The sequence below is a fragment of the Lutra lutra genome, chromosome 2, assembly GCF_902655055.1.
Source record: "Lutra lutra chromosome 2, mLutLut1.2, whole genome shotgun sequence".
In the NCBI taxonomy this organism is placed as follows: Eukaryota; Metazoa; Chordata; class Mammalia; order Carnivora; family Mustelidae; genus Lutra; species Lutra lutra.
Window position 1 is genome coordinate 54040261 of NC_062279.1, and position 24300 is coordinate 54064560.

Sequence of the window (24300 nt, forward strand, 5' to 3'; positions counted from 1 at the left end):
ACAAGAACCATATGATACTCTCAATAGATGCCAAAATAGTGTTCGACAAAGTACATCTTTTCTGATCAAAATTCTTCAAAGTGTAGAGATAAAGGGTACCTACCTCAATATCTTCAAAGCCATCTATGAAAAACCCACAGCAAATATCATTCTCAATGGGGAAAAACTGAGAGCTTTCCACCTAAGGTCAGGAACACGGCAAAGATGTCCACTATCACCACTGCTAGTCAACATAGTACTAGAAGTCCTTGCCTCAGCAATCAGACAACAAAAAGAAATTAAAGGCATCTGAATCAGCAAAGAACAAGTCAAACTCACTCTTTGAAGATGATATGATACTTTATGTGGAAAACCCAAAAAACTCCACTCCAAAACTACTAGAACTAATATAGGAATTCAGTAAAGTGTCAGGATATAAAATCAGTTGCATTTCTATACACCAACAGCAAGAGAGAAGAAAAAGAAATTAAATAATTGATCTCATTTATAATTGCTTCCCAAACCATAAGATACCTAGGAATAAACCTAACGAAGAGGCAAAGAATCTGTACTCAGAAAATTATAACGTACTCATGAAAGAAATTGAAAAAGACACAAAGAAATGGAAAAACGTTCCATGCTAATGGATTGGAAGAACAAACATTGTGAAAATATCTATGCTACTTAAAGCAATCTACACATTTAATGCAATCCCTATCAAAATACCATCAATTTTTTGCCAAAGAAATGGAACAAATAATCCTAAAATTAATATGGAACCAGAAAAGACCCTGAATAACCAGAGGAATGTTGAAAAAGAAAGCCAAAGTTGGTGGCATCATAGTTCCAGACTTCAAGCTCTATTACAAAGCTGTCATCATCAAGACAGTATGGTATTGAATCAAAACAGACACATAGATCAATGGAACAGAATAGAGAGCCCAGAAATAAACCCTCAACTCTATGGTCAACTGATCTTTGACAAAGCAGGAAAGAATGTCCAATGATAAACAAACAAACAAAAAACAGTCTCTTCAACAAATGGTGTTGGGAAAATTGGACAACCACATGCAGAAGAATGAAACTGGACCATTTCCTTACACCACACACGAAAATAGACTCCAAATGGAAGAAAGACCTCAATGTGAGAAAGGAATCCATCAAAATCCTTGAGGAGAACACAGGCAGCAACCTCTTCGACCTCAGCCTCAGCAGCTTCTTCCTAGAAAAGCCGCCAAAGGCAAGGGAAGCAAGGGCAAAAATGAACTATTGGCACTTCATCAAGATCAAAAGCTTCTGAACAGCAAAGGAAACAGTCAACAAAACCAAAAGACAACTGACAGAATGGGAGAAGATATTTGCAAATGACATATCAGATGAAGGGCTAGTATCCAAAATCTATAAAGAACTTATCAAACTCAACACCCAAAGGTGTTGCTGAGCGAAACAAGTCAATCAGAGAAAGACAATTATCATATGATCTCTCTGATATGAGGCATTTGAGAGGCAGGGAGGGGGGTTTGAGGGATAGGGAAGAAAAAAATGAAACAAGATGGAATCAGGAGTGAGACAAACAATAAGAGACTTTTAATCTCATAAAACAAACTGAGGGTTGCTGGACATTGGGGGGATAGAGATAGGGTTGGGTTATGGACATTGGTGAGGGTATATGCTATGGTGAGTGTGGTGAAAGGTGTAAGCCTGATTCACAGATCTGTACTCCTGGGGCAAATAATACATTATATGTTAATAAAAATAATAAAAAAAATAGAAAATAACCTAGGTTGCTACAAATGTGCTTTAAAATCTCTAATATAATCTTAGTTTAAATTTATATATATTTATATATATATGTATATGTTTTAGACTTATTTATATTTTGTTTACAGCCATAAACAAAATAAGGTATTCTATGTGTTCTGAAACAGAGAGTATTTAAAGAAATACCATTAAATGAAAGAAATAGTAGGTGCAAAATAACATTTTTAGTATAATCTTGGGATCCAAGGTGATCCAAAATAGCATCCTTCCTTCCCCCTCCAGATGTAGAATAACTTGAGAAATTTTTTCAAATGGGTAAAGGATTTGGGATCATAACATGATCTTATAATCATTAAAACTGATGCTATATGAGGACACATTGGTTTCTCAATGAGAATTGAGAGTGATGTCTATATATCCACACCTAACTCAAGGTCCCAAGGCTCTGGGCTATGCTTGCCTAGGTTTTCCTTCCAAACTCCTCAAACAGAAGACCTACTTCTCTCTTCTAAGGTAGAATGAGTGAGAGAATGGAGAGAAGCCAGAACAAGGCAATGGTTATGACCAAGGGGGAGTTTGGTCATCTGAAATATTTGGATTTATACTGAAAACGTAATCATGTATTACTTAAGTAATTATAAATAAGTAAAATTAAATTCACATAAATATTTTGACACTGATTTTAATTAAGTGCCTATAGTGATTAAACTCAAAATATGAATACAGACTTGTGGTCATCATACCTCAATTATTACAGCACTTGCATATGAAAGCTTTTCAAAAAATGCTAGTTCCATTCTTTTTCTTTTTCTTTTCTTGTTAACATATAATGTATTATTAGCCCTAGGGGTACAGGTCTGTGACTCGCCAGGTTTACTCACTTCACAGCACTCACCATAGCACATATCTTCCCCAATGTCCATAACCCAACCACCCTCTCCCTACCTCCCTCCCCCCGACAACCCTCAGTTTGTTTTGTGAGATTAAGAGTCACTTATGGTTTGTCTCCCTCCCGAGCCCATCTTGTTTCATTTATTCCTTTCCTACCTCCCAAACCCCCCACATTGCCTCTCAACTTCCTCATATCAGGGAGATCAAATGATAATTGTCTTTCTCTGATTGACTTATTTCACTAAGTGTAATACCCTCTAGTTCCATCCATGTCGTCACAAATGGCAAGATTTCATTTCTTTTGATGGCTGCATAGTATTCCAATGTGTGTGTGTGTGTGTGTGTATATATATATATATATACATATATATATATATATACCATTCTTCTTTATCCATTCATCTGTTGATGGACATAGAGGTTCTTTCCATAGTTTGGCTATTGTGGACATTGCTGCTATTAACATTTGGGTACATGTGCCCCTTTGGATCACTACGTTTGTATCTTTAGGGTAAATACCCAGTAGTCTGATTGCTGGGTCATAGGTAGCTCTATTTTCAACTTTTTGAGGAACCTCCATGTTGTTTTCCAGAGTGATTGCACCAGCTTGCATCCAACCAACAGTGTAGAAGGGTTGCCCCTTCTCCGCATCCTCACCAGCATCTGTCATTTCCTGACTTGTTAATTTTAGCCATTCTGACTGGTGTGAGGTGATATCTCATTGTGGTTTTGATTTATATTTCCCTGATGCCGAGTGATATGGAGCACTTTTTCATGTGTCTGTTGGGCCATCTGGATGTCTTCTTTGCAGAAATGTCTGTTCATATCTTCTGCCACTTCTTGATTGGATTATTTGTTCTTTGAGTGTTGATTTTGCTAAGATCTTTATAGATTTTGGATACTAGCCCTTTATCTGATATGTCATTTGCAAATATCTTCTCCCATTCTGTCAGTTGTCTTTTGGTTTTATTAACTGTTTCCTTTGCTGTGCAAAAGCTTTTGATCTTGATGAAGTGCCAATAGTTCATTTTTGCCCTTGCTTCCCTTGCCTTTGGCGGCTTTTCTAGGAAGAAGCTGCTGAGGCTGAGGTCGAAGAGGTTGCTGCCTGTGTTCTCCTCAAGGATTTTGATGGATTCCTTTCTCACATTGAGGTCTTTCTTCCATTTGGAGTCTACTTTCATGTGTGGTGTAAGGAAATTGTCCAGTTTCATTTTTCTGCATGTGGTTGTCCAATTTTCCCAACACCATTTGTTGAAGAGGCTGTCTTTTTTCCATTGAACATTCTTTCCTGCTTTGTTGAAGATTAGTTGACCATAGAGTTGAGGGTCTATTTCTGGGCTCTCTATTCTGTTCCATTGATCTATGTGTCTGTTTTGTTTCAGTGCCATACCTTCTTGATGATGACAGCTTTGTAATAGAGCTTGAAGTCTGGTGCTAGTTACATTCTTAATCTTTATAGTAACATACAGCAGGAAACATGTTGTCAATATTACCTTTTCTTTTTTTCTTTTCTTTTTATGTTTATTTATCTGAGAAAGAAAGAGAGAGAGAGAGAGAGAGAGAGAGATGGAGGGAGGATGGGGGAGGGGAAGAGGGAGAAAGAAACTCAAGCAGAGCCCTCACTGAGCAGGGAAACCAATGTGAGATTCGATCTCATGATCCTGAAATTACAACCTAAGCCAAAACCAAGAGTCAGTTGCTTAACTAACTGAGCCACCCAGGTGCCCCCAATATCACCTTTTCTTTCACAAATCAGTGAAATAGCACTTAGTTTCTCAAAAGAAATCACCAACATTAAAATGTTTCTCATAAATATTGTTGTCCTTTTCTTCCTTCTTTTTTTTTTTTTTAAGATTTTATTTATTTGACAGAGAGAAATCACAAGTAAGCAGAGAGGCGGGCAGAGAGAGAGGAGGAAGCAGGCTCCCTGCTGAGCAGAAAGCCCGATGCGGGGCTCGAACCCAGGACCTGGGATCATGACCTGAGCAGAAGGCAGCAGCTTAACCCACTGAGCCACCCAGGTGCCCCCAATATCACCTTTTCTTTCACAAATCAGTGAAATAGCACTTAGTTTCTCAAAAGAAATCACCAACATTAAAATGTTTCTCATAAATATTGTTGTCCTTTTCTTCCTTCTGAGAGGAATATTCCTTAATTTATTTTTTTCTGACTTATTCAAAAAGACTTTCTCCCTTAACCTCCCCCTAGACCACAATCTCTATGGAGTGTCTTTTGAAATTCTCTTATTCTCATCGTCTTCACACACCAACACCCCCACCCTCATACCTAGTATGCACAAAGTTCACTACCTCTAATTATTTTTTCAATTTAAAAATGATAAAGTTATTTTCTTCTGTCTCTGGAGTATAGTGTATTCTTGGATAATAAACTTAATAAAAACACTGAGATTTCAGCAAAATCAAAATTAGAAAGGTAAAATCTTAGAATAATACACTTTACATTTCTTTCAGTCAGAAAATGGTCAGGGGAGTCTAGAAGTCATAATAGTAATCATTCAAAATCCAAAATGTTCCTGATCACATGTTTGCCTGCCTTATGGAATTTTATCAATCCTTTTGCTTAAATGCTGCGTTCTCTACATTGCTTTTCTTTGCTTACCTGACCTGGAAATGATCCTTCCTCCACCAAATTCTTACAGATCATTTGGTTCTATCAGTCACTGGTTTCCATTGTTGATTAGTGATGCTCACCTGTCAAGGTCCCTCTCTACTAGCTAGTGTCTGCCTGTGTCATATAACTCATATCATTGGAACTCATCTCATAGCACTAATATATTACTTCACTATAATTTCTAGAGTTCTTCTAGAGTTCAGTTTGACAGAATTCAACCTGATAAATTTGTTTCTTATATTCCAAATATACCTCAACCAGTTTAACTTATCAAAAGATCACCAGTTTCCTTTAAAAAAAAAAAAAGATTTTATTTATTTATTTGACAGAGAGAGACACAGTGAGAGAAGGAACACAAGCAGGGGCAGTGGAAGAGGGAGAATCACACTTCCTGCTTAACAGGGAGCCTGATGCGGGGCTCGATCCCAGGACCCTGGGATCATGACCTGAGCTAAAGGCAGAGGCTTAATGACTGAGCCACCCAGGTGTGTCAAGATCACTGGTTTCAGAGCCATTTTTCCAGTGATAATTTGAAAGTGATTACATCAAATTGATGGAAGAAGTCTTTTTTTTTTTTTTTTTTTTTTTGATGGAGAAAGTCTTAAGAATTGCTCTTCTTCTATGGGGTGCCTACGTGGCTTAGTCAGTTGAATATTTGACTCATGGTTTCAGCTCAGGTCATGATCACAGAGTCATGAGATTGAGCCTCCCGAGATCAAGCCTGCTGTTGGGCTCCCTGCTCAGCACAGAGTCGGTTTATGATTCTTTCCCCCTCCCTCTCCTTCACCTTCTGTTCCTTCCCCTATTTGTACTGTCTCTCTAAAATAAAAAATAAAATAAAATAAAAAGAATTGCTTCTCTTCTGAATCTTATTTGTCAAAATACCTCTTAGACTTTTAAAATACACAGAAAGCTTGTTTTTAAAAAACTATAAATTTCATTTAATTTAATATATGTTCACTATACAAAAAAAAATCATAAGAAAATATAAAAATAAGAAAAAGGTATCTTAGGAACACCTGGGTGGCTGAGTTGGTTAAATCCAACTCTTGATTTCTGCTCAGGCCACGGTCTTAGGATAATAAGATGAAGCCTGGCATGGGGCTCCATGCTGGGCATGAAGCATGCTTAAGATCATCTTTCCTTCTCCCTCTGCTCCTCTGTCCCATCCCCACCCCAGTTGCATGCACACATATGCACACACGTTCACTCTCTCTGAAAGAAAAAAAACACACACACAAAAAAAAAAAAACAGAAAAAAAATGGAAAAAAATGGAAAAAGAGATGAGTGATACAGAAATCATCCTCTTACCTGAGATTTTAACTGAGTTACAGATTTTTTATGAAGGAAACAATATAGCAGAAGTAGCACTGCTTTATTTTGAGCCCTCTTCTTTCTATTTTCAACTAATTGTGCTTGCATCTGTGCCTCCTAGTGAGACACATTTTTGCAAATCCCCAAATCAATAACATTCAGGACATAAAAGCATATTTTAAAGCAGCAATCTCTGGAGTCTCTGACTCTAAGAGATATACAGAGACTATTAACTTGGAATCATACTAAGTTTCTTTTCCTGAATAATACTGAATCAGCAGAGCATGGAGTTATTCAGGTTTTGGTAGGTATTCCCATTTGTGTGACTGCAAACATTTATGTTAATGTCACCTTTCAGTGGATGGTGTTCTGACTTAAGCATATTGAAGGTAGATCGGACATTTTTCCTCCTGAGGTACAGGGAGCCTCTTATTTGCCTGACAATTACATCCCCATAAGGGGGGATGAAATGGCACAGAACAAAGGGGGGACTCAAACAGCAAGGCAAAAAGAATTTATAATTGGAAGTGGTAAGGAAAGGTAAACATAGCAATGAGTATAATGCTATTCAGTTTCCCTTAGAAAATTTGACTTCCATCAAGGTTTGTTGATGCTTTCACCGAGATTTTTATTGGACTATATTCTTTTTAAAAATTGAAAGAAGAGATGAGGAAGATAAAATCACTGGTGTTAACATGAAAGTTAAAACTATTGCAGGGCTGAGGTTAGTTGCTCTCTGACTCTCTTGTCTGCTCTTCCTGCCTCACCGCTGTCTCCCTCTCCCCTATTCCTCCCTTCTTTGTATATGCCTAAGCTATTTTGGGAAATGTGTTTATGGTTTCCCAGGAAACAAAAAGGATTTTAAAACCCTCTAGATTATAGAAGTTATTTCCTGTGGCAGTAAGAGCATATGTTTTCTTTAATCAAGCATAAGACAATCCCGAGAGACAACGCTTTATAGGAAAATAGCTAGCCACGTTGGAAATATAAAAGAAACAGTTCAGAGTTGTGAGCACAAAATGTATGCCAACGTTGCCAGACCTGGTGTTCATGTGTAGAAGTATGAGAACAAAGACTACAGTTTTGAAAATGGGTTTCATTCTTGTATTTTTTGATGAAAATATCAACAAATAAATCTTCCTATGACTCTGAATGAGTTGCATTTCAGGAGTGATGTGATCATTTCTTTTTCTACTTTAGTATAGTCTCAACTGCAGAGCTCACTTGGAAAAATAAGCAGTTAATTTGAATTAGGTGAGGTAGGTTCTACTCTGGCTTTGCCACATCAATCCATGCTGTCTGAATAATGACCATGTCTCTAGACTTCCTCCCCCTAGGGCATCTGCTGCGAAGGGCTGGGTGGTATGCTCTGACACAACCAGAACACAACCGTGCCAGGGTACCAGAAGGAATGGAGACTCGGCTCTATTCTCTTTGGTAACTGGGAAGTCAGCCTAAACTTGTTCACTTCATTGTTTATCTTTATCTCACTGGATGACCTTGCCTCCTACTTCAAAGTGATAATTGAGCATTCAGCTGCTGAATTATGAAATCGCAATTCCCATATCGACAGCTTGCTGTATGCTGCATCTATTTTAACCTTCTATCTAGTCACAGAGAGAGACCTGGTACTCCTCTGGTTCAAAAGCTGTCCTCAACTATGGCGCTTCCTTTTCATTTTCTCAGTGACTGCCCCTTCTGTTTTGTACTCCTCCTGTCTCTTTCTAAAGTAATTCCTAACTCTTTCCTTCCAAACATAAACAAGCTTAAATCTCCTGCCATTTAAATAACAAAAAGGAACAAATCAACATGTGCGTATCTCAACTGTGTCCACTCTGACTTCTCCTTCCAGTAGCCTCTTAGAAAAATATATTCTGTATTTATCTTTTTCTTTAGGTCATCAATCAATGTTATGCGATCATATTTGTACACATATATTAGTACTCAAAATTCACTTGAAAAGGCTACCAGTAACCTTCCATATTTCTTTTTGTCTTTATGACATTTGATGTTATTGATCATTCTTTCCTTTCTAAAACTCTTCCATTAGGTTCTGTGACGTGCTCACTGTTAATTCTCCTTTTCTCTTACCTGCCTTTTTTTTTTTCCAGTACTTCTCCTTCTGCCCATCCCTTAGATGATGTTCTTAAAATAGTGCTTTTCAAACCTAAATGTACTTATGAATCATCTGGTGGGTATAATAAAATGTAGATTCAGATTCAGTAAGTCTATGGTAGAATTCATCGTGCTGGTTAAAGGACCACATTTTGAGTAGTGATGCCCTAGGCAGGGAAGCACTTTTCCACATCTGCATGTTCCCATGATTAGAGGTGTGCTGTGCTGTTCACAGCTCAGCCTGAAGTCTGTAAGATGGGATATGGGGCAGTAGAAGCTGGATGACAGTCACCAGGCTTGTCTGCTTACTCCAAAGGGATGAAACATCGGTGTGTGTTCACCTATCCTAAGCCCTGTTCCAGAATGTTAATCATCCAAGCTGATCTATGCCCAGGTCCTACACTCCCTGCACTGTGCTGCAGTGTTTCATTAGCTGGATATCTTAGAGGTATCATATTCACTATACCTATCTGGAACTTATATTAGGATACTTTTCTACATGGCTGTTCCTCTTTTCTTATGTTCTATTTGTGTCATGGCAGTATTGTTCACCTATGATGATGAGAATTATCCTAGACACTTCTTTTTCCTCACTCCCGATTAGTAGACACTTTTTTTCCTTTCTTTTTCTTTTTGTCACTTCTTATATCTGCTCTTTTCTCTCCATTTTTAGGATGTTTTATTGCATTGACTAGGAACTATTTCCTTGATGCTAGTTTTGCCCCTCTCCATCATCAACATCCTTTCTTCTGAGTTCTCCACCTTACTCCATTAGTGATATTTCTGAAACACAATCTGATTGTGCTCCTTTCCTACTTAGAGTAGTTCCCATTGGCTTCAGTTAAAGAATGGGTTCCATAGGCAGAATGCAAAATGTAATCTGGAGCTTCTGGATCTCCCTCAAATGGTCCTTCACAGAAGTTAAACTTGCCACTTCTATTTACAACTTAGTAGCCAGAACACAGGACACACACACCTGCCAGGGAAACTGGGGAATCTGTAACTTCGCGGAAGTGTCTTTAAACAGAAGCCTCTTTCTCTTTTCTGATAACTGGAAAATAACAATGATGACTGGATCAGAATATCTAGTTTGAATGTCAAGGAAGAAACCTCATTTTAGGGGTGACAAAACAACAAGGTAAACTCCCATTCTAGACCTGGCTTGCTCACTTCCGTAGTTGTTCTTTTTCTTTTTCTTTTCTTTCTTTTTTTTTTTTTTTATTTTGGAAGGAAAAATAAAATCTCTCTTAAGCCAGTATCACTGTGTACTTCTGTCACTCACAAATGTGAGGCTAGTCTGAACTAACAATAGCAATAAAGGACGGATCTGTTCATCCCTTGTTGATTTTCCTGCCACTCAACACCTCCCACATCTACCACTACAGTGGATTCTAGGGGGAAAAATAGGCCACTAATATTAAATGAAGTGAGAAATTATAGCTGTAATGCTTGGTACATATTTTCTGTTTCAGGAGAAACTATCACTTTTCTGACTATGTTAGTTTAAAAAATTTGTACTGTGTAGATGGATACAACTCTACACATTACATTTTTAAAGTAGAATATTAAAAGCATTTAGTCCATAGAAAGGTCACTCAGCCCTTCAAAGACAGGACTGTGACCTGACCCTGAGTCCTCTTTCTCCAACTTTCTTCTTGTTTTCACATGTGTGCACAAATGCGTGCACAGAGAAGATAGAATGCAGATAGAGTAGGTATTTCCTATAGAGGTATACATCTTATCTTCTTTTTACTATTTTTTGCGTTTGAATTTTTATTTACTCTAGGAATTTGCATTGTTTTTTCATATCAATTAGACTTTTCCAATGTAATCTTTGCTGTTTATTGATATATATGATAACTATGCACATACACACAGAAAATGGTACACACTTTGGCTTTTTGAAGTAGAGCAAAAGTTTAAGTCCACATGTTATTATTTAGAAGGACATATTTAGGCTACACATAAAACCTAATTCTCTACTACAGTCTCAGGAGGAACCAGCTAAGGTCTGCAGCAGAGTCAGCGTCTTTGATGGTTTTCATCTAAGATTCACCAGAAGAAAGAGATACAATAATTTTAGGGATTTAAAAGGAGAAAAAAAAAAAAAAGGATTTCACAATCTTTTAAAGTGGTTTAAGGCTGTTACAAAGAAACAACATAAAGTAGATGGCAGAAAACTAATAATTTTATCCACATAATGCTTTCCTATCTGTGTTCTTCCCAATAAATAAAATAAGAAACTAGTTTAGGACACAGGAGATTCATTTATTCTTACCATGAGGTGGGATATACTGTACAAAGTTGGGTCAGTATTTTAATAAGGATAAGTCTCTTCCTAAAAAGGAATAATGTAAGAACAGGTGGAAAATATTATATAATGCAAATTAGAATGTTTTATAATTTTTTGATAGAAATAAATGTGTAGAGATAGATTGTTTTTAAGTATTGAAGGTCAAGATTTGATGACATATGCCACTCTTCTTTCCCTTGTCAGGAATGCAACCATTTGTTTATAGAACTGTGAAGTCATAAATCTCTTCTTTTCTGGATTTTTGTTTATTGGATTTTTATTTAACCTGCTAGTAATTAAATGTCAGTCTTTAGACTTCTGATACACAAAATAAACACATTTAAATAATATAAATCAACAAAAGTAGAGTATACTGACGTCAACAGAACAAGCAGATATAAAATACCTCACTCAAATATTTTGTTCCCTCAATCAAATGATGACAGTGAAAAATTTTGTTTAAAAATAGAGAAACATTATTTGGATAAACATTTGCTGATGTTCCTACAATAGTCATATAGATTTTTCCCTAAAAAATTAGTCCTAAAACTACTTTAGCATAGATTTATTAGAAAAGAAAACTTTGGGTTTCCCTGGTCGAATTATCACTATGAAGTTTGCAATATCCTCCATTTCACATGGAAGTTGGCCTGTTGCCTTTGCTAACAATTACTTTTCCTGTCTCAAATGATCACACTTTTCTGCCTGTTCAAATTCTGTCAACTTCTTAGGATCCATTTAAATTCCTTTCATTTTCATAAAGAATTTCTACTCCTTTCCATTCTCCCCCCCCCCCAAAAAAAAGATGTTTTCTCACTATTTAAAATTGTTACTCTTTGGGTAGTTGTTCAAGACGACCTTTTCTACAAATGCCTGCAAAAAAGGAATCATTGTTGAACCACCCTTTATAGAGTCCCTTGGACCTAAAATATTAAAAGAATGTGAGTAAACAGATTAAAAAGCAGAAACAATGATTTTTTGTTACCAGTGGTCTCAATTTATCTAGAGAACTGGAATATTGTCAGTTTGATACCAGAACAGTGATAGATATAATAACGGAAATGTAAACACATAACCTTGAGAACATGCATTGTTCACTTGATTACTATATAGGATGTTCATTTAATTATGTTTTCTCTTTCCAGTGCAGAGATATTATAAAACGTAAATAACTGAAAGTTACATATTGGAGCACTGGGTGGCTCAGTCGGTTAAGCGTCTGCCTTGGGCTCAGGTCATGGTCTCAGGGTCCTGGGATGGAGATCTGCATTGGGCTCCCTGCCCAGCGGAGTGCCTGCTTCTCCCTCTCCCTCTGCCTGCCACTCTGCCTACTTGTGCTCTCTCTCTCTCTGTCAAATAAATAAATAAAATCTTTTTAAAAATTTGTTTAAAAAGTTATATATTGATATAAAATATATGTATTTTGTATGTATATATATACATATACATGAACATTTCTATATACATTAAATAGTTATTTTAATAACTATTATTAACCATTATATACAACCATTATTATATGAAGTGTTATTTCCATTTCTCCAACGTTTAAAAAAGAAGCTATTACAACATGAACATTCAGTACTTCTTTATTTAGTAGAAATAGGGACAGATCCCAAATAGGAATAACTGAGGCTTTAAATGAGTAGTTGAGAAAATGAAAAAATATAGATGATTTTTTTCCTAAGACTTTTTCTGTAAAAGAGAGATAAGAAGTGAGTGGGTAAATATATTACCACAGAAAAATAAATTTAGGAATAAAGAAAAAACAAAGCATCACATCGCTCACTGAATTTTCTCCTGAGTGCTAGAAGCAAAGAAAGTCAACATATTATTTTTAGTTGTGCCAAGAAAGAGTTACTTTTTTGGAATTGTCAATCCATTTTTAGAAATAAAAACCATGCCTCATTCCAGAAATGAGTGAGCACTTTCATTGTGCTAGACACTTTTTCAAGACCTAGAGCTAGAACTAGATATCCATTACTGTCCTGCCCTGAAGGACTTCACAGCTCAAACTAGAGGTGGTATTCTGGTGATTACCACCACCACCAGGCCATCAACATCTGTGCAACGAAAGCACTAAGTGCTTGGGAGCACAGAGGAGGTAGCTTCATCTAGACCTGGAGAAGATCAGAGATGGAGTCTTCGAGGAGGTGAAGTGAGTTGAGGAGGAATTAGCCAAACAGATGGAACTCACATTTTCTTCCCAGTCATTTGATGGAGGGCCTTTGAGTGGTCATTTTGTTGAGGTTCATTTCACTTATCTTCTCCCAGGTCCCCACCTTAAAGTATTGTATGGACAGTCTGAACCCCCAAACAACAAAAATGATGCCAACAACAATAACAATAGGACAAACTGTTTTCTGATGATTTGCTCACACTCACGAACCATTAAGAACAACTTACTTTCTTTTCTTTTAGTAGCATTTTACTTGTTACTACAGCTTTCTGACAATTAGTATTTATTTTTAATAGTAATACATTCTCAGCTTTTTATACATATCCCTAACTCCTGTACTGGAGAATATCCAGAGCTAATATAGGTATTAACAGTTGATATCCTGTTTTAGGAACAACTAGAAATTTAACTTTAGCAAGAAATGAGAACTTTTTCATTTATCTAACATCAATAACAAAAGAAAGTCAACAGAGTCTAAATCATAGAAAAGTAAACTTTAAATGATAATAATGTCTAGATTAACTCTCCTAAAATGTTCCCATCTATTTCATACAACAGTATTAGCTATAGTCATCATGTTGTATATTATATCCCTAATGGTTGATTATCTTTTTTTTGGGGGGGGGGGGTTGGAAAAAAAACTTAAAAAAAAAAGCTTGATTCAGGGCACCTGGGTGGCTCAGTGGGTTAAGCCTCTGCCTTTGGCTCAGGTCATGATCTCAGGATCCTGAGATCAAGCCCCACATCGGGCTCTCTGCTCAGCAGGGAGTCTGCTTCCCCCTCTCTCTCTCTGCCTGCCTCTCTGCCTACTTGTGATCTCTGTCTGTCAAATAAATAAATAATATCTTTTTTAAAAAATGCTTGATTTTTAAAAAAAATTTTAACACAGCCACCTAGGTGCCCTTATTTATTTTTAATTGAAGTATAGACCATACACAATGTTACATTAGTTTCAGGTGTAAAACATAGTGATTTGACATATGTTATGCTATGTTCACCACAAGCGTCATTATTATTTATCACCCCGTAATGCTTTATAGTACTATAGACTGTATCCCCTCTGCTCTACCTTTTCCTCTGCTCTACCTTTTATCCCTGGGACTTTTTCATCCCATAACTGGAAACCTGTATCTCCCACTCCTCTTCACCCATTTTGCCCATCCCCCTACCTTGATACACAAAATAATTTTAAATGAACTAAGATATCCACTATCCAAGGGAACTCAAGTTGAATCATTGTATAATATGAAGAATCATTTTATGATATGAACCACTATTTTTAAGGAGTTTTTTAGCTTACAGATGTATTTTTTTTTTTTGCTTTTCTTAAAAGTGGGGCTCATTATATATATTTTTTCAGTGATTCATCGGTCTTATATAATACCCAGGGTTAATTACATGACATGCGCTCCTTAATGTCCATTGTCCAGTTACCCCATACTCCAAGGGAGATGAACCATAAGAGACTCTTAATCATAGGAAACAAAGTGAGCATTGCTGCAGGGCAGGGGTTCCAAGATTATTTTTATAAGAGTTGTATGAAATTATGAAAGCTATCTAACCATGGTGTTAGTAGGAGCAGTAGTGATTTGAAATTTATTGCTGAAATCCTAGTGGTTTTGGGGATCCATATGTATTTGTGGAAAAAGATATTGCTAAAGTACTCTAATGACTTAAGGATTAACTTATGTTACAGTGTGTCAGCAGAGAAATGACATTAACTATGTGTTCATTTTACAAAGTTGCAAAGCCCTAATAAGGTCCAAACAAGTAAATATTTCCTCTATTGCTTTATTTTTAGGTCATGATCCAAAATAGTAGAACTGCACAACTCTAGTCTAAGCAGCATCATGAAAAAGTAGCAACCATTACACGATGCATTCTCAGTAGGGGTGAGTGGAGTGGGTGGAAGTTTTATACTGGGGGTAAAACATCATATTCTTTCAAGTGTAAAGCCACTACATATAATTTTATATATCTATAAAATTATGGTACACACATACCCCATATACCACATATCACACATGCTGTACATGAGCAAATATATAGCATACTGTGGTATTACATTTCCATGAAGACAATTAGAAAAAAAGTCTAAAAATATCTTTAAAAGTTTCCTTAGAAGGCAAAAATGGAAAAAGAAAAGTTGAGAAATAATGCATTATACAATACAAATTTTAGTTTCTCATGGTGATAATGAGAAGCAGATATATTACTTTTTCACTAAATGCTGCTAGAGTAATAACTGAGATTAGCTTGATCTCATATATTTTGTGAGATCTTGAACACAGACTCCCCTTTTGCTCCAAGTAATAACACAGAATTCAGCAGAATTCAAATCTAAGGTCACGGGTAGGTAGACAGATGTGACAGGTAGATATTACCTCAGTGCTTACTTGCTGCTTACTGAGCATCAACTTCAAGCATGTACGACATTGAATTAAGTATTATACAGGTAAAATAAACATCAGAAACAATCCTATCATCAAAAGACTTACAATTAAGAGGGGAGAGAAGACTTGTATGAAAATCGAAAACATACACATGCCCTCTTTAGTGGTACATTGTTAAAAGCTGAAGTTCTGTTTCCCCAGCACTTCACACATTGCCTGGAAAGGAACCATTGCTCTGTAAATTTTTACAAAGTTATAGAGAAATTCAGGTAGAATGCCACAGTCACTCTGAAATTGGAGAATCCAAGCTTTATTCATGGATTAACTGCACAGAAAAGGTTATCAATTCAAACCATGCCCAAATAAAACACATGTTCCATGAGCAATAGGGTCATTGTCAGTGGAGAAAAAAGTATAAAACACAAGTGGAAAATACAGAGACAAATATTTTTGGTGGCATGTATAGGGGGAAAATGTTTACTTTGACCAGGAGAAAATAGAATGACATTTTTAGTAAAACTAATCAATAAAATTCTATTAAAATCATTTGATAAATATTTTTCTTCTGGGAGTAAAGGCATCCCTATTGTTAGAAATTTTAAAGTTTATAGGATGACTACCTGTTAGAGATTTTTTTTTAAAGATTTTATTTATTTATTTGACAGACAGAGATAGGCAGAGAGGGAGGCAGAGAGAGAGAGAAGGAAGCAGGCTCCCCGCCGAGCAGAGAGCCAATGCGGGGCTCGATCCCAGGACCCTGGGACCCTGGGACCACGACCCGAGCTGAAGGCAGAGGCTTTAACCCACTGAGCCACCCAGGCGCCCCCCTGTTAGAGATTTTTTAAAAAATTTATTTATTTGTCAGAGAGAGAGAGAGCACACAGGCAGGGAGAGTGGCAGGCAGAGGCAGAGGGAGAAGCAGGCTCCTTGCCAAGCAAGAAGTCTGATGCGGGACTCAATCCCAGGACAGTGGGATCATGACCTGAGCCAAAGGCAGCTGCTTAACCAACTGATCCACCCAGGCATCCCTGTTAGAGATATTTTTGAGAGATTTTCAAATTTAGTTAAGATACTGGATGAACCAGTTACCTTTAATGTAAGTCCAATCATCCTACAGTGGTAATGGTTGTGTAGCAGAAATACCTGTGTTTAGCGGCAATTTTTAAAAAAAGATTTCCTTTATTTGAGAGAGAGAGAGAATGAGTGAGAGAGCACAGGTGGTGGAGAGGGAGAAGTAGGCTCTCTGATGAACATGGATCCCCATGTGGGACTCAATCCCAGGACCCTGGGACCATGACATGAACCATAGGCAACCATTTAACTGACCAAGCTACTCAGGCGCCCCATTTAGCAATAATTTCGAATTGGTTATGGCAAATGTTTGATGCACTCATAGAGAATTCTTCATCACTTGCCTTGAAAGTTATTCCATTCAATAAATTGTTTCCAGAGGATATTAATAACCTTTACATTTTATGCTCTTCTTACTTGTACCACTGAAGTTACTGCTTTTGTGGATCAAGTTGTCCTAGAGGTACTGGTAATACTTCCTCCTAAAAGTATTTCTAGTATGGAGATTATGAAAGAGTTTCAGAAATGCACTATAATGAGGCCTTTTTTTTAAACTATTGTTTACTTTTCTGACGTCTGAGAATTTCAAACTTAGTTTCCTTAAAATGCCTTAAAATATGAGGCGCCTGGGTGGCTCAGTGGTTTAAGCCTCTGCCTTCTGCTTAGGTCCTGGTTTCAGGGTCCTGGGATCAAGCCCTGCATCCAGCTTTCTGTTTAGCGGGGAGTCTGCTTCCCCCTCTCTCTCTGCCTGCCTCTCTGCCTACTTGTGATCTCTCTCTCTCTTTCTGTCAAATAAATAAATAATCTTTTAAAAAATGCCTTAAAATGTGTTTGCCTGCAGTTAGAATAGCTTTGTCTTCTGCAGCTGAATAGCTCGTCCTATTCACATGCCTCTGTTTGTTGCAAACAGTTGATCCTGTGTTGGAACTCCTGCCTTCACTCCAGAACCAGTTCTCTGAAGATGATTCATATGTCTCTTCTCCTGACCCACTTTCCCAAGCAAAACAAAGCTACAACAATACCATTCTCCTAGTGGAAAGACAAACAATCCACATTTCCATATAGACATCTACCTACAGATGAATTTATTTTCAATAAATACTGTTAACCACTATGAAGATAATCATATGCAGAAGAGTAAGAGACATGTTTGTTGAGAGAATGGAGGATCTATTATGTATCATTCATGAAGTAAGGAAAAGTAAAAGATGTGCTTTCTCAAAATGCTTCCCTAAAAATCTCCTGAGAAACCTAAGTGGGCATAATGTATCATCTGTGATTGTAAAATTATGAGATTAGTTGAAATTAGAGCATTGGAAGGTTCTATAGAAAAGTTTTAGAAAGATATATACTGTTGATATGAGCAGGTCTCTAGGATCAACTGTATAAAACTATGAAAAATGTGTGACTTTGTCACTTATAATCAGTTTTCACCTCTGGCTTAACTCAGCAGTCTCTGTGTACTTCTCTGTGCCCTACTTTATAATGTTTTTCCCTATTGCATATACATATTTATTCTTTCCTCTTTGCAAACAATATTATCATCTTCATAACATTTTGACTGTTAAATTTATTGTCCAGGCATCAATTCTGCATCCCCAGCTGATGGCAGGATACCAAGATCTACAGCTAGCATCTCAAACTCAAATATCCTAAACCATATTCAGTGTTTTCTCTTTTTCCAACAATCGAAATCCTCTATTTGGTTTTCTTTCTTTAAGCAGATCATATTGTGATGAAGATTTCAAACATGGTTTTCAAATTCTAAAACAAAGAGATATCCTTTTCTTGTAGTTAAGCCATTATTGTTTCTTTATATAGTTCTTACTATTACTAATTATTTTTTATTACTAATTGTTATTAGCAATTTTATTGAGTTATTTTGAGCCAAGTTTAAAAACCATTCCTATGACAACTATACAGTTATAAGTAAATTATTTGCTTCTAAGTTTTATTCATATTCTATTGTGAAAGGAAGCTGCTATTTCTCTATATTTCTGCAGGTTTTTTATTGTAGCCAGCTTAGTAGTTGTTGCTAGTAGACAATGAATGTAAACCATAAATCAGAATTTCTTCACTGAATTTGACTATCACCACTCCTTAAAGCATACTATATACCCACTATCATTTCCTTGGTGTCTCACTTCTGCCCAGTGAACAAGTATCTTAACAAGATACAGCACAAGTACAAAGCCTTCTACATAGCTCCCCTACCTCACCTTTCTAAAACATTGCTGTTTGTGTTTTTCTTTTGTTATTTGGTCCTTTGTATTTTCTTCCCTTTTGTGCTTTAAGTTCCATGATGGGAAAGGTGGTAGCTCCCAATCAGCCAGATTGTACCTAGTACAAAAATTTGTGCACAGAATTTGGTAATCTGGTTGAATTGTTTAACATTACACATTAAATACATATTTGTTAATTGACTTGCCTCAGTACATGACTATAGTTAAGGGAGGAAAACATATGTAGCATAGGAAATATTTTGCAAGCTGTTTTCTGAATCTGAAGGGCAAATTGCCTGAGGCACTAACCAGAGAACTGGGCCATGATCCTTCTATACTTGGGAAATGCATGATTATTTATAGACATAAAGGTAAGGAGCATATATTATGTGTAGCATAATTTTAAAAAATTATATAGAATCTTATTACTGTACCTGCATATAAGAAATCTTTGTGGTAAAAGTTTACTCTTTGAAGTACATTTTTCTTTAGTATCTTACATAAGAAAATAAAGCCAACATTAAAAAGGATTTTTTCCCATGCTCCAAAACATACCAAAAGCAAAAACAAAAAATTCTATGTCAAAATGTTTTTCTTAGGCTTCAAAGTAAACCAAGAAAGCATTTTATTTGTGATTATCATGAAGTCAAAAATTCACACATTTGATTTTTGACAGAGTGTACCATAATTTATTCAAATAAAAAGTCTGTGTTGGTATCAAATCATAAAGATGAAAACATAAAATTGTATTTTTTGAAAATAATCAATTTAAATGAAATATTTTTGGCAGTTCTCCTGTTTTTAGAATTTGCTCTGCAAGCTCCTTATAATCACCACTTATCTGCATTTCAAAGAAGGCTGGACACTGGTGTTTTGTTCTTTATTTTATTAGTATGAGGACTAGAACCCAAAAGCCTAGAAAGATTGTTTCAGAAAACAGCAATATCTGAGCAAAGTGTGAAACTTTTTAAAAAGTTTACTACTAGGAAATTCAGATTTTTTTCTTCTGTTTACACCATTTTCTCACTTGTATGTTTTAAATAATTATCTTTTTTAAAAAAAATAATTCCTCTTCAAAAAATGTATTTTTTAAACACTTGATATAATCTGGTAATGAATACTCCTAATTGTATTATAGAAGTAAGTATTTTTGTTCTCCTTTTTTGCCTTAGTAAAACTCATTTACTAAAAATTAGAAATTATGCCAAGATAAAAAATTTAAAATAACACCTGTGGACCTGCAATAATAGTCTAAGACAATGCTAGAAATGTTTATAATAATATTCACTTAACAAACTTTGTACTAGTAATAACAACGGAAACCCTCAGACGTTGCTGAGAGAAGTATCAATAGATACAACTACTGGAAAATTTGCAATATCTCATAAAACTAAACATATTCATGACCATCCTATGATCCAGAAATTCCTCTCCTAGAGAAAGTCTCAAGCCCAACCCATACTATCCCCAAAATGTATGTATTCACATGTATTCATACATACTCACAAAAAAGACTGTTTAAGGATGTTCATGGCCACAGTAGCCAATATTTAAAAGTATCCTTCATAGGACACTGGATAAAGTAATATCTTCATGTAATGGAATACTATACAGCAACAAGAATAAGCAAACTATTGCTATATGCACTAATATGGACAAATCACATAAATTTAATGCTCAAAAAGATAAGCAGATACAAATAACTATTTTATATAAAGTTCAAAAGCAGAAAAACATATTCATTATTGTATAAGTCAAGATGGTGATTATCTTTGGGCAAAGTTGTACCTGGGAAAAGTATGGCAGTAGGAGGGTGAGTGTGTTTGTGATATTGACAATTCTTCTTATTTTATTTTTTCCAACAGAGTACTTATCTTTATGTGTCTGGCTTATTTCACTGAGGATAATGTCCTCAAAATCCCATCCATGCTGTGGCATACTACAGAATTTCCTTCTTTTTAAACGCTGAATTGTATTCCCTTGTATTTATATACCACATTTTTTTATCCATTCACCTGTCAGTGGATATTTGATGTTTCCACAACTTAGCTATTGTAAATAGTGCTGAAATAAACATGGAATTACTAATATCAGGATCCTGACTTTAATTCATTTAGATAAATAGCCAGAATTGGGACTACCAAATCATATGATAGTTCTTTTTTAGTTTCTGTTCACATGAGTGTGTTATCTTTGTGAAAATTTAGATAGGAACTTATTATTTTTTACTTTTCTGTGTGTATATCTCACTAAGGTTTTTAAAAATCTTTAAAACCTATCAAAAGAACCTTGTACTAATAAATTATTTAATTAAAAATATTTGAGGTTTCCAGTTGAGTTCTTGTCTCCAAATTGCCCTAAAAGAATATTTTTAAACTAAAAAACTATATTCATAAATTAATATCAAATACTTTTTTGTCTTTATTTTTACTTTATGTTTCCTTTTTCCTCAATAAATAAATAAATTAAAAAATAGATTTAATGAATAGGGAATAGTTTTCATAATGACATTTATTTTACAAAATATTTCCAGTAGAGGGAGCATCATTTTTTTTTAACTATAAGAAATTTTATTTTAAGAGCCATCAATGAAAATAAATATATTTATATTTTTAAATATAATTAAAGTTCTTAATTGAGAGATGAATTACTCTCATCTAAGACCAGTCTAAGAGAAAAATTTTGTTCAATTTATCAAAGAAGAAGAAAAACCTGATGATAAAGAATATATATACCATACAAACTTCTGTAATGGGTGTGTGTGGTTTTCAGAGGATTACATCTTTGGATTATTCACAGAAAGCATTTTTTCACAATTATTTAATATTAATGAAGATAAATTCTTATAATTATGATCATCAATTTGAAATACAATTTTTGTGAATTTCAATAAAACTAGACAAATATCAAAGGATGTACTGATGAAGATTATATATCTAAGAATATATTATAACAAATATCATGGTGAATTACCATTATACAAATTTGATTTTATTGACCAAAATGGTTTAGTTACTGATATTAAACTTCTTAAATCTGTCAACTAAGTTACTTCGATTTCCTTGAAAAAAAATCCATATCATCATCTAAAATACTAAAAAATAATTATAGTAAAATGATCCATTTCACTTATAACATGAATTTTGTGCTCCTTTTCGTGAAATTTTTGTAAATATAAAAGCTCTACTCTCTTTGTTTTAATCACCATATATAAAATTTGTGACAATTGCAGTTACAAAAGTTTACAGTCATATTAAAATATTTTTCACTGAAAATATCCTAGTTTACAGTGGTTCAACCCTGTACTTCGGAAAAAAAAATTTCAAAATTATAATAACCTTCACAATTAGTTGCTGTTCCTACAGGTATATCAAAATAACATAACTTCCTGTAAGGCAGTTTTTATGACATACACTATGTTTTCTAAGGTGTCCAAAGATGAAAAATTGACATTGCAACCCAGAAGACAATATTTACATATTTAAAATAGAAATTAATGTACAGCAACTTACTTACTCTAATTATTTGATTTCAATCTTTTTGAAAAGCTTGTGGGCCATAAAATTGGAAATCTTAGGATAATTTTAATGGTATAGTAAAATTTACATTGGTGACTCAAAAGTCTATATAAGCATAACCTTGCATATATATTGTTTGATTAAGAATAAGGGTTAAATTATCTGATCTTTTGACTAGTCTCTATTTTTAAAAAATTAATAAAAAAGGAAAGCCCACCAAATATGATTGGACATGATAAGAAATTTATATGTCATAGAACAATTTTGTTCTTCAATAGATTTCTTATAATATCACTTTTTCCAAAAAGATTGTTCTTGACATAGAACACATCTAATGATTTATTTATGATTTTGTTCTAATGTGTTACCTGAACTAAGCTCTTTAGACATGGTACTTACAAGGCCTTAAGTGTTATTTATTTAACTTAACCTCTGGATATACCAACAATGATCAGAATTTCTCTAATCAGTATATGCTTATGTTCCAGATATTTTCCTACTTAAAAATATTTATTTCTAATTACTAAATGTTTTGTAACTTTCAGAAAAAAAGAAACACTCAGAATTTTTATTTCACGTAGAAAAAAGAAACTCTAAAAGCAATTTGAGAAAGAAAAGCTAGGTTTGAGAAATAATTTTTCTAGGGTAATCTCAGCTGCAAATAATATGAGGCCGGTTACTAAAAAGCTCTAATTAGCGAAAACAGAACAATGTAACATGTTTTTAGAGGTCTTGATAGACTGCTGGACAGTTTTAGATAGAAAACAATGCAATTTATGGAATACTTTCAACAAGTCATTTTCTAATTGCATTCCTGACTTCACCAATAACAAGTGGTTGCAACCTAGTGCACAAGCTTTAACAGTTCTTCAACGGGTAAATACAAGAGGACTCACCTGAGTAACAGTGTTGCTTCCCAAAAGTAAAATCCCGAAACTAATGTCCGAAAGTGTCTCACGTGGGCCATGATACGGAGAGATTTTCACGATCCTGAAATTAGTCTTATCCAAGGCATAGGGGATGAGAAAGCCAAGAACGAAAATGTGCAATCTAACTCCGTGTGGTGTTGCAGACGAACGCCTGGGAAGCTTCAGCACCGTAGACAGCTCCCCGCAGTCAGTAAAAGACCTTTTCTTTCAAACACTTAAAATTCCCTTTCGACCCCTGCTCTCAGCATGGAGCAGAAGGAAAAATTTTCGGGGTACAAATGTGCAGGTGACTTATACAGTGAACGCGGAATAAGGGGTGAGATGAAATGTCTGAAGTGCCTAGGTTCTGGGCAACAGTTCACTGAAGCTTTAGCGGCAAAGAAAGATTGCTTGTCCTTCCCTGACTCAGACACTGGAGAAAGAATAGCAGCAACAGCGGGGACAAGGATGCTTCTGCACCTGCTCCAAGCGCCACTCGCCCAATCCCACTCTCCACCTTTGAGTAAAAACCGTCACAGCTAGCGCGGCAAAAGGAAGCGGGGGCGGAGCCAGACGACAGTGTTCTGTCTGCCAATCACGACCGCACAGCGGGACAGAGTGGCAGGCCACTCACGACCGTAGGCGGCGCTTAATACTTTACCCTTTAAAAAAAGCGGTGAATAACTGGTGCAGAGCCTTAACTGTGACTGGAGGGAGTTGGGGGAAGAAAGCTTCAGGACTCAGCGTTGGGAGAGCCAGCAGCTTTTGTGAATTAGGTAGCAGAATAGCGCTGGAGAGACACTTTACTGTTCCCTTTCGGGAAAAGGCACAATTTAGGAACAAAAGGTCCCTTCAGATGTGACCCCATGTCTTTGACCTTAAATGCAGGAGTCAACAGTAAACCCAGACCTTTAGAAAGGGCTAGGGAGGAGCAGAAAAAATGTACAGGAACATCAATGAAACAGGAGAATCAGCTGCTTCTAGAATTCTCATAACTGGCTAGCTTCCTTCTGGCCAGGAAGCA

The 24300-nt window shown here is 35.6% G+C and overlaps 1 protein-coding gene across 2 annotated transcripts in view; it reads right to left on the minus strand.

Annotated features, from left to right (window-relative positions):
• The window catches only part of GLRA3 (glycine receptor alpha 3), a 200244-nt gene extending 176537 nt beyond the window's left edge, over window positions 1-23707 (minus strand). For both annotated transcript variants that reach the window (XM_047717427.1, XM_047717426.1), the window contains exon 1: window positions 23265-23707. In XM_047717427.1, coding sequence (XP_047573383.1) covers window positions 23265-23335 — 71 coding nt within the window. In that variant the 5' untranslated portion in view covers window positions 23336-23707. The remainder of the gene's footprint in view (window positions 1-23264) is intronic.
• Between the last annotated feature and the right edge of the window lie 593 nt (window positions 23708-24300).